Source organism: Struthio camelus, chromosome 4 (genome assembly GCF_040807025.1).
Source record: "Struthio camelus isolate bStrCam1 chromosome 4, bStrCam1.hap1, whole genome shotgun sequence".
NCBI lineage: Eukaryota > Metazoa > Chordata > Aves > Struthioniformes > Struthionidae > Struthio > Struthio camelus.
The window spans coordinates 78,067,679-78,079,347 of NC_090945.1; the positions used below are offsets into that span (position 1 = coordinate 78,067,679).

At 39.3% G+C, this 11,669-nt stretch overlaps 1 protein-coding gene across 8 annotated transcripts in view; it reads right to left on the reverse strand.

Moving 5' to 3' along the window:
* NSD2 (nuclear receptor binding SET domain protein 2) overlaps window positions 1-11,669 on the reverse strand; it is a 103,940-nt gene that overhangs the window by 56,997 nt on the left and 35,274 nt on the right. For 4 of the 8 annotated variants that reach the window (XM_068943560.1, XM_068943564.1, XM_068943559.1 and 1 more), the window contains one exon: window positions 5,402-6,027. In XM_068943560.1, the coding sequence (XP_068799661.1) occupies window positions 5,402-5,998 (597 nt within the window). In that variant the 5' untranslated portion in view covers window positions 5,999-6,027. Of the gene's footprint in view, window positions 1-5,401; window positions 6,028-10,325; window positions 10,562-11,373; window positions 11,449-11,669 lie in introns of all 8 variants that reach the window. The other 4 variants (XM_068943561.1, XM_068943562.1, XM_009686124.2 and 1 more) reach the window with 3 other exon arrangements.

The following is an 11,669-nucleotide window of genomic DNA, read 5'->3' on the forward strand; positions in this document are numbered from 1 at the left end:
ATGTCTGTACTCTCTCCTGTGCATCCTCTGCCGACCACCTCCAAAGCTAGCATGCTGCATTAGATGCATTCTTGATGCTACTTGTTAAAGCTGTTCCTATATTGCCTTTTTGTTACTCTTTCATATTTGTTTTGGATTCTTACATCAATATATTTATGAGTAAATAAAGGAAAACCATATTCACACACAGAATCAACAGCTTTACCCAGAAAGCATGCTGACTTGAGCCACTTTTACACACAAGAACAGGAAGTCTGACACGGAGCGCCATGAACACACACTTCAGGTTTTTTGAAATTAATTTTGTAGCCACTCTGAGACTACCCCATAGCCTCTGACCTCTCCCAAAACAAGTATACTCTTGACGCTGTATGCTTTTGGTCCTGCTTAACCTACAAGTGTTTCTTTAAAATACTTTTCCTGTGAGGTGTTAAGAATGAATGACTTGTCTTCACTGATTACAAGTTCCAAAAGTTCTGATCTCAAGTCAGAAAAGATTTCACCACCTGCGCAACCATCTTTCACAGAAGCAAATCTTTGAGAAGAAAGATGAGAGACTGATGGGAATTAGAGTAATACAAAATTAAGCCAAATATTCATTTTCAGTGATTTCCAGGAAACTAGCAAGCTGAAGTTCAAGCATCTCAAAACAAAAATCCTGAAAGAGGTAAGGAATAGAAACAGCTCTTGTTAAGACTTGGGGCAATCTTCACTTAAACTTAGAACTTCTGAGGGGACTACTGGGTTTGCTGTTGTTGACAAGACGGTAAATATTTTCCAGTGAATTTTTACTACGGAGTTCAGATATCTGCAACATGAAACACAGCAGAAGATTGAAGAAGCCTTAACATGCTTCCTCCTGGGCTAAACCTGAATAGTAGCTCAGGAATTCTTTGATAGTGGATAAGTCATTTCTCTTGTCACCCTAGAATCTCCTCTCGGTGATCCCTTCAGTAACTTTTACTCCTTGGGGATTCTGATGACAACACAAAGCCTGTCTTATCACTCAGCTTGAGGACTGCATCTGATACTTCAAGAATAGCCTATTAAAAAAAAAAAAAAATTCAGTCCAAGATATAATTTTACCCTACAACTACAGCTCTCAAATCCCACGGTAATTTAGATATCAAGTTGCACATTTTTTGATGAGTTAGATAATCATACTTGACCAGGAATTCCTAATAACTGGTGATCAAAAACAACAAAGTTAGTCGTCCGCCTCCTGAAAAGGAGCCATGTATTGGAAGACTTTCTCTCCCCCCCCCCAATTAAAACAAGTGAGGTCATCTCTGGATGTGGCTGCTTTCTCCACTCCTGAGTAGCAGCTGTAACAGGATAATCAAGTATTGGATGAGCACAACTCTCCAATCTTACAGAAGGAACTTGTTCGTTTCTGCCCATCACTACTGATTAGATGCAAGCACTGGTCAGAGTAACATCACCACTTTCAATGGTCCCCAATCTTCCAGTATTGATCAGAGAAGCATAAAAATCAGCAAATAATCTTCAGACTACTTCTATTCTAATCTGATTGGGTTTTAAGATCCATTGCCATTCACAGAGAAAAACATTATAAGATTAAGTAGTCATTGGATATAATGGAGTTAGTTGAGTTTTTCCTCAGTGAAGATGAAATGGCAACACAAAGACGTTATCCTGACTAATGAAACTCCTCCACCAACTTGCGGTTGCTCCTCAGGTAGCTGCTGCAAAATCATTATAGACTGTAGTGAGGAGAGATAGCACCAAACTGCCAAGTTTCTGGTATAACACTAGATGAGGGCTGCAAGACAACGAGACAGGAAGCTTTGCTGAAGATGCAGCTTTTGGATCATGTACAACTTGCACAGCTGGAATCCCTAAACAACCAAGTACAGCAGCGCGTGGACCTTCCAGGTTTGTTCCGGGAGGAGCACTGCTGCTTTCCTGAGCTACTCTGCCCATGTTAGGAAGCCATGCCAGGAAGCTATGCCAAAAGGGTGAACCGCTGCTTCTAGACCCAATCTGGCTTATGTCGAACGAGCTCAAACGTGCCAGTTGAGCACACACAGTTGTTCTTACAGTTAGAGAGCACAGATGCACTTTGGGACCACCAGCAGGAGAGCTGCAGAGGTATCTATCCTCTGTATCTCCTGCAGAGGACTCTGGATTACTTCAGGGGATCTGAATTACTTTGTATTATTACATGAAATAAACCTCTCTCATCATCCTCCAATGCAGAAGACAATTATTTCACTTCTAACAAAAGCACTGGTAGTGGGAAAATAACACAGAAAAGTTCTCACTCTTCTTCTTTCATTCAAAACTGGTAGCACTATGACCAGTGAAAACAATCTCTCAGAAGGCAGTCACTGCCAAACCTCCCAGCACCGAAGCGCACTGCCACCACTGTAAGCAGCAGTACGGAGGGGGTAGCTCTCAGAGGCCACGGGTTTGGTGTTGATTCTAACATCTCACATATGATACACAACACCAGCGGCACAGAACATACAATACCAATGTACTTTGGTGTCAGAGTTGCTAAATGAAGCCTGGATTCTAAAACAAACTCCTCAGATGGTGACATGCTGGGGAGAGGGGAAACGCAGGAGGGCAGAGAGGGGAAGAACCACAGCTTGCCTTACTTCCTCTACTTTAAATTGGGAAAGTGAAAGCAGGACATTTCTTTCTCAGGAGCCTCGGAAAGGCTACGGTATCAACAGCAATCTAACTTAAGCCACAACTGAGTAGATCACACTCATTCCAGATTAAAAACTGACTTGCAGATAAAACAAACAAACAAACAAACAAACTTCCTTTACGGTAACAAAAAACGCTGAAACAAGAAAACCCTACAACAGAGCAGTGGAACATTTGTTAACTGATATGCCTCTCACCTCAGCAGGACAGTAATCCAGTATGTCCATCAAACAGATGTAATTACCTTACACAAAAGGCAGTATTTGAACCAGGGCAATTTTTGCTAAATCAGAAGAATAAAAGCTTGGACAACAAGAAACAAAGAGAAAAACAACCCAGAAACAAAACCAGACAAACAGGTTCTACATTAACTTGTAACCTACAATAAATAAGTATCTTGGGGCACAATTAATCAGCTTTTACTCCAGGGACATTTCTCTGACTTCCACTTAACAGCCACAATCAGCTACATAAAACCAAAGTACTGTGTAGTAACATTTAGCCTTCGGATGTTGGTGATGAAAGAATACTTAAGAGCAGGGGCCTGACCCCAAAAGAACACCAATAGGTAAAATATTCCAGTTGTGATCACACAGGATACATGTATATCACTAGTGTACATGCAGACAAACACTTGAAGAACCTCTTTCAGCATGCTCCCTATTATTGTCGGTTTTTTCCCCTTTATGTTAAACCTGCACAGCTGCAAATCCTCTTTCTGAATGAAAGTAAAGCCTTAGACTTTTTACAATCAAGGATTTAGATCATGAAACATCCTGTGATCGTCAAATTGGGAAAAAAAAAAAACCAAAAAACTTTGTGCTGTAAAAGTGCAATATGCAAGAAAAAAAGCCAGAGGCTTGACTCTCTGTTTCAAGTACTCTGAGAAGAAGAGGGCTGTAATCCTGCAAAGTCTGAGATTAGGCTAGTAGCTGTTCTGGTTTGGTAGCCCACTGATTTGGCCACCCACTGATTTGGCACAAGATCAAATAACCTATCGCTGTCCAGACATCAAGTCTCAAGAACCTGGGAAGAACTGTTCACGTGATTTTCTCCTGACCATTTCTGGCCAAGAGACAACTCGGAGAACCCAAATCAACCTTCCATTTGATCTTAAATGAACCACTCATCAGGAAAAATAAAAGCCACTCTGAATTGTCAACTAATGTGAAAGGCCTAAACGGAATGACCAGTCGCTCAGAATAAACTGTGTAGATCTGCATATTAGATGTTGCCTCCTCTTCCTTAAGGATAAGATAAAAAATGCATACATCCTGAAGTTGTTAATGTTAACAAGTAAAAATACCACTTCTTGCTCAAATTTACGGTCGTGAACAATGAACAGGACAAAGAATCGCTACAGCTGTTTTTTACTTTTTACCTCCGAGTAGTAAGTTGAGAAAGCCCGAACCAGTTAGTGCTAAAGCATCCATTATTTCTTTTATAAAATTCCTAAACATATCAGCAGGGAAACGGTCTAGGATGAATAATGTATTTAAAATACCAGAAATATTAATCAGGTTATTATGAGAATGCTCACACAGATCTGTAAACTCATTGTCTTTAACAAGTGAAAAAAAAGTAACAGCAGCAGTGTGTTGCTCTTCCTTGTACGTGTGACCTTGAGAAAAAATAAAAATCAACATTAATTAGTTCAGCTGACAGAAACTTTCAAACCTTCAGCTGACAGAAAATAATAACATTCATTTTGCACTGAAGGGGTTTAAAAATAGTAGGTGTTCAATCATCCATTAAGTTTTACCATGATTGTTACATAACACTGTTCTGGATTACTCACTGAGAAACTTTATATATATGAAAATATCCCTGCTATGTAAGTTTCTTTGTGATGGAATGAGCGCAAACTCCGTTCCTTTAAACGGAGTCTAGCAACAAAAACTAAAGAAAGGAGAAAAGAGCTCCTAGCGGCATTGTCATTTTCTACTTGGTAAAGCAGAAGGAAAAAAGAAAAAAGGTAAACCTTCTATTTCTATCCATGTAAAAACAACAAATCTAGGAGAATTTGATCATAGACGGTAATGACATTCAACAAAAATCACAGAATCGTTTAGGTTGGAAGGGACCTCTGGAGATCATCTAGTCCAACAAAAATATCTAGAGCTCTTCAGTGAATACAGTCCACTGGGTTATAGTGAGCAAAAATAGCTCTCACAAATAAGGGAAGGGACTACAATTGAACTGCCAAAAATCTAAATGTACAGATCCTAGCTTATCAGTCAACTGCGAGCTGCATATGTGCCATTTGTCTTTAACTCAGAACCAGGAATATAGAAATAATTATTTTTCTGAAACTCCTGGGTTACTAGGAGGCCAGAAGACCTAATGCTCCAAAAGTTAAAGGCTTTGTCTAAATTTAGAGGCCTCCCTTGCTCCCATGTCCAGGGCACATCCTGGCCATGTCTTGACTGCATGTCTTGATGAAACTTCCGCTTCATACCTACCCTGCCCTGATCTCCTCTGAGGACTGGCTTTATATGCATGGAAACAGAATTATGGTGTGCTCCTAGTCTGGACAACAAGATGGACCAAAACTAGAGCGCACCTGTCCCCAGCTGAGATGAAGTAAGAATACTGTAAGCGACCTGTCTGGGGGAAGCACCTATTCAAGTACCTAAAAGAAAGATCAGCATAGTAACAAACGAAGTATCGATATAATTAACAAACAAACCTAACTAAAGAAAGAACGCAAAAAATGTACTACCTTCTTTTCAGTAGGGCTTGAAGTTTTTGATACTAATGCTGCTTCAACAAGGCCCTGCTCAAGTAAGGAGTCGTACTTTATGCTTCTTTTTCTGTTTCTCCTCTCCTTATTTGCCGGCTTTTGTTCGTTTTCCTCTGATTGAGACACATCTGCACCATTGTCTCCACAAATTGAAGATTCAAAAAGTGGCTTCCCATTCATGTAGGTTTTAGTGATTTTCAGCTTAATCTCTGGAGAGCCATTCTTGATAGGAGTAGTGTTGGGTGGTGTTCCAACTCCTTTTATTTCTTGGGGCTCAAAACGCAGCTTGGCATCTTGGGCCCCAGATTCGCCATTGAACACACGAGAGGTTAGATCTTTCAATTTATCAGCTGGAATAAATGGAAGGGCATCATGGCCATTATATTTTTGCATGACACCTTCCTGTAGAGTGGCAGAAAGTTGTGCTTTGCCCAAGTAGACAGAACACTCACGATTCACTTCACAATTCTGAGTTTTCCCATTGGTATTTCCAAGGATCTCTGGTACCTGCTTCATTTTGATGTAGTTAATTTTTCGAGCTAACAGTTGAGAACTTCTTTTGATGCTAAAGTCCATTCAGCCCAGGTGTTTCCAGTCTTACTATGCTATATTAAGACAAGAAAAAAATAGAGAACATTTTTAGTAATACAGAAACACGAAATGCTAGTAAGTATTCAGACATATATTTCCCCACTGGTATAGCACTCAGAACGTACTCCATTCTAGTTTTTAAAAAACATGAAAGCTTTACTTACAAAATTCATAACCAAAACACTTCAATATCGGTTAATATGTATTATGAAAAATTCCAAGAAAAATAGATTTATTGATAAATCGTCACTTTCACTAAAATAAGAGCGTAGACAGAGCAAAATCACAGCTTTCATCTTAATAATCTTCAGCATGAGTCTTGCCCACATTAATTACTCAAAGGTATTGCGCTGTTTAAAACAGAGTAAAAACCACACAGGCTGCATTACTGTAGCAAATACACCATGGACAGCAGCATCACAGGTTTCTCCAACCTAATTCTACAACTCTTCCATTAAAGCACACCTTGAAAGAAAACAAAGGTCAGTCTTCAGACTTATTCCAAAGCTTTCTGGCTATGAGAGTGAATAAAAGGTGATGCTTTGCATCATGAACGCCTCTCCACTGGGAACGAGCTGAGCACCAATAAGAGCGCTTCCCTACAGGCCAGCGGCCCCATTGTGCAAAATAAAACCAAGCGAAGCAACTGCTTGAGTGTTAGGTTTGTAATAACAAACATTATCGAATACCTATTTTTCATACAAAAAGATCTGAAAACATCCAGACAGCTAAAACTACACTATTATCTGCTCTAGATAGATTATCCAAGGGCTAATCCTGCCCATTTCAGCACTGTACGATCTTAACCCCTCACACAAATGCACCTGGCAGAATGACTCCTTCATGCTGGCTTTGCCTCCTAGGTAAGGCAGCACGGACAACAGAAAATAATGTCTTTTTTTTTTATTTTTATTTTTAAAACTCATATACACAAACTCTTCATATTAGCAGGTCTAGTATACATGATATAGAGAAATGCGCCACCGTAATATTATCAAAGCTCAGGATAATAATCAACCTATGTTCGGGGTAGTCAGTTTCATAAATGAAAAGTCCAAGAACTGTCACATCAAAATTTCATCAGATCCAATCTCAGATGCTTCCAAGAGTACAGTAAAGACTAATAACTACTGAATTGTCAGTCCCTACAAAAGACGTCTGTTTTGAATCTCACCACCTTGTTTATTAAACTAAACATGTTATAATGCGTACAACTGTCTCATTCATGAGAACATATATACTTGCTACCTCTCCGTCTGGAGCAGCATAGCATACATCTATTTTAAATAATGTACGCAAATACTTTTAAGCGAACGTTACTTTAGCCTGGAAAAGCTCGGCAAAGGTGTCAGGTCAGACCTCGAAGCAACTGACCAACATGAAACCTTTTCATGCACAAAGGCTTGGAGTGGGGGGTGGGGGGAGCCCTAAACCCCAACCCTAAAAATTGTTGCACCATCAGTCGCTGACAAGCGCTCCCATCTGCCTAATATACTACTCTAATGTACCCACAAGAGAAAAGGATGTCCCTCCATACCAGCTGCACGCACTCATTTGAGAGATGACAGCATAGGGACGAAGGAAGTTACATTTTCCAGGGACAAACAAACAGCAACCGTTAACAAGGTAAAAACAGCAAGGATACCTGAACTCCAAGGGAGTCTGCAACACGGAAGGTTCTAGCCTGTCTTTAACCAGATGAAGTCTGAATAATCAACAAAGTCGCTGATAAAATGAGTGGAAATCGGTCAACTACAATAACGGCATCTACCCTTTGTGAAAGGAGTCATACGAAACCCCAAAACTCCACCAGAACAGAAAAAAAGCAACTCACTAAACCCAAAGAGAACTCATTTAATTGCAGCAGCAATTTCCTGAAAACTATGGACAATTTTTAAAAAGAAAAGCTCTAGATCAAATCAAGAACATGCCCGTGTCTCAAGCTCTGATTCAGCAGATTTCTTAACTGAAATTGCTCTTATTTTAAGGAACAACTCATGACAAATTCTACAATTTCTATAGAAAGGCAAACCCATTATAGAACAAGTGAGGCTGACAGTTACTGATATGACTAAAATACACACGCACAAAGACCAAATTGTGGCAAAACCTGCATTTTGCCCCCAACAGATTTTTACTGTAGTAATTCAGAATACAAAAACAGAGCTTTCGGTTAGACATCCAGATTCCTTCCATTTCAGAAGCAAGCCTACAAACGAGCAGCCACCCATACCGTCTCCACAGTAGCGTTTCTGCAGCTGCGGACGCCCTCCAGTGGTTATCCGAACCACCCAAGACACTGCACTCGCAAGCTTCCTCACCTAAGAGACTGCTGTCAATCACAGCTTCTCATAAGAGGAGCAGCATCAAAAATGCCCTGTGCAACTGCCTCCTGCCCAGGAACTACTCAGTAAGCTTAAAAATATTTTTAATATGGTTCCACTAACTGCTTGCCAGGGTTTCTGGATCAAGACAGCTACATTTTATAACATTTGTTCTGTTTGTTTTCATCTCTAGTTCTGCCAGTATTTTTCTCCTGCTCAGTAAGAACTCTTATTCTCATTACTTATTTCTTTAAGCTAGAAAGTCTTCTAGCAGGTGTCTAGTAGAAAGCACATCTGGACAACTCAAAGAAGCAACAGTTACAACTCAATCAAATTAGACTACGTTAGCAGTGCACTCAATATCAAAACATTAGACGCACTGAAAAAGCAAGAGCTGAAGAATTTCAAAAAATAAAAAATATTTTTAGAATCACAGAATAATTTAGGTTAGAAGGGACTTCCCAAGGTTATCTGGTCCGATCCCCTGCCTGAATCAGGGCCAATTCCAACCAAGCCGTTCAGGGCCTTGTCTGGACAACGACCAATAAATACCTAAGCGAAGAGACATGGCTTAAAGCAATCAAGTTATTGTCTTTCTAGCTCAAAAATCTAAAGATAGCAATTCAATATTATAAAAATAAGAGGAACAACAAGATTACAGGATGGAAAACCCAGAACTTTTATGGGTTACCTTGATTTGACTAATATATTTGAAGATACACAACACACATTTCAGAACTGTCAGTGAATGAGTCTCACCAATACAGGTCACTACACTGGAAAAGGCCTCCAGAATCGCTGAAGATTCTAGAGAGAGAGCAATTTCAGGGGCACAGTCAGCCAAAGGAAGTCAATGCAGCCAGGTCCTCACCTTACCATTTGCTACAAGACAGTAATTTGAGACAGAAAGCATCAGAACTGTTAGCATACAGATTTTAGAGTATGAAAAATACATCATGCTTGTACAAAGAATTAACGGAGCCAGATGAGTGGAGGCTTAGAGTAAAGGGCAGAATAATGGGCAAAGTAATAGACATGAGTACCTGGAAGGAAGCAAATACAGTCAAGTAGTCCCATTTGGGAGATAAGATCTCTTTAGAGAGCCACTTAAGGTTAGCCACCATCTCCAGGACCACCACCAGAGGAAAGAGACAATATGCATTTTCCAGGCCCCCTTTTAAAAAATAAGCAGCGCTGCGGGATTTTGTTAGAAGGTCTGATGAGAAGCTAGGAAACCTGTAGTCACAGGAGGGTTTGAGGAAGGGGGGCAAAACTAAAGCTACAGTTAAATTCTGCCCAATCTTTGCTATCTAATATTTGTGGTAGTACAATACCATAAGCAAGAAAAAGGACTAGCCATTTTGTGAAGGGAAGACAATGGAGCAGAAACACAGAGAAAGGGGAAGGAAGGAAAATGATCAACAACAGAGAAGCAAGCAGTGCTATGAACTCAGAATTAACACAAGGAGATCTAGAATAGAGGGCACACAAAAATGAAGTGAGACGGACCACAGAAAAGATCAGGTCAATTACAGTTTGTAAAGTAAGGTCCTGAAGCAGCTGAGTGTATGATTAGATTTGGTAGTTAATTTAACTGTGCTTGTGCTGGAAAGCCATATCATATGGAAGCAAATGCAATCCCTTATCTCTTTCTAGATGACTATCTATAGAAAAGGAAGCTGGGGGAAGGGTAGGAAAGTGCACAAAAGTACCACACACTGTAAGGGTAAATAATGCGCTTAAGCTAGTATCTACCCATATTAACTGTCCAGTGACCCAATAAATACCATTTTCATTAACAAGAAGAAAATCCATGAGAGTTAAGTAGTTTACTGAATAAACATGATATTCTGGCCTGTGATCAAATAATTTTCAATAAGCAAACGGAGATTTGACTTATCAGAAAAGGTCTCTAGATGCTTTAATGGGACAAGCATAGGTCCCTGCAACGGATTAGTATACATTTTTATACTAAAAACAAGCTTCACCTGAGGCAAATTATTTTGCAGACATTTAAAACAATTTTACTAATTACTTGAAGGTCCATCATCTGACAGGAGTCATGTGCCAAATACAGTGAGCCTGCATGTCAGATTCCTCCTTCACTGTCCAGGCCACTATCATTTATGTGATACTTATTATTCATTTCTTCCACATCTGCTGCAATTTCAGAGATGCTTTTCTTGTGTGTCAGAAATAATGGAGTAGTCCATTCCTTCCAATTCTGCCAAAGGGAGTGAACAGAATAAGTAATCAACAACAAGCTTCACTATTAAATTCCACTTCTGTTTTGTCTAAGGGTTTTCTTAAAGCCATTTCTCAGGTAAATTACCGGGGGGGGGGGGGGGGAGGGGGGCGCGGCACCAAGTAAGAATTCACACTGAAAGAGCTTTACCCACATAAGCTATTTTTACTATCTATGAATCAGGCTTTCAGCTGGCACTGGAAAAGCTAAGAGATGGCTGCTGCTTTTTCTTCTGCAAGGTAAAGATAACATTATGACAACAGCCTTCTCATCCGCTCATCAATTTTAAGACTAAGGGCTATTCCTATTTTAAGATGAGAATTAGAAAAAAATACTCTAGACATTGTAATTAGACAAAATAAATTATCAAAGCTATAATGCATTCTGCTAATATATTTGAAAATCTGAGTATGCTTATTCACATTATCTTGTATACAAAACCAGAATATCAAATTGGAGTACAAACATATTCTGTCATGCAATATATTGTGACTGTTCCTCACCGTATTAAATAATGAAAAACTACTACAGGAGCTAAACAGAATCTACTTTTAGCAAAAAATGCATAACTGAAAACTGCATTGTGGGTTTGCCAAGAATTGCTATAAGCCAGCTCCATCCAGCAAATTCAAAAGCATTATCTTCCGAGGAGAAAAACGTTACCATAGTAGCTAATAGATACCTGAAAAGAATTATACAAAAACTTTCTAACAATCTACTGCCAATCTTCAGGGGAAAAAAAAAAAAGGAAATTTCAGTCTAAAGGAAAAATGTTTTAAGTTTAAAAGCACCTGAAGTAAAGATTTCATGCATCTTGCAGTAGAGATATCACGATTCCAGTTAATCAGTCAGCTGGCAAGGCTGGCCTATGAAGTTTAAATGACTACATGAAAATTTCTGTAAACTTAGCATACATAATACTGTTTGAATAGAGACTTAATTTGCATTTGCCCAAAAAGACCAAGTGTATTTTGAAAATAGCATGAAAACAATTAAAATAACCAATGTACTTTCAGTTACAGTTAGTTGCCACCAAATGTCTTTAAAAGAACAGTAGCACCCTCCTTTCTAATTGTATTGCTTTTCT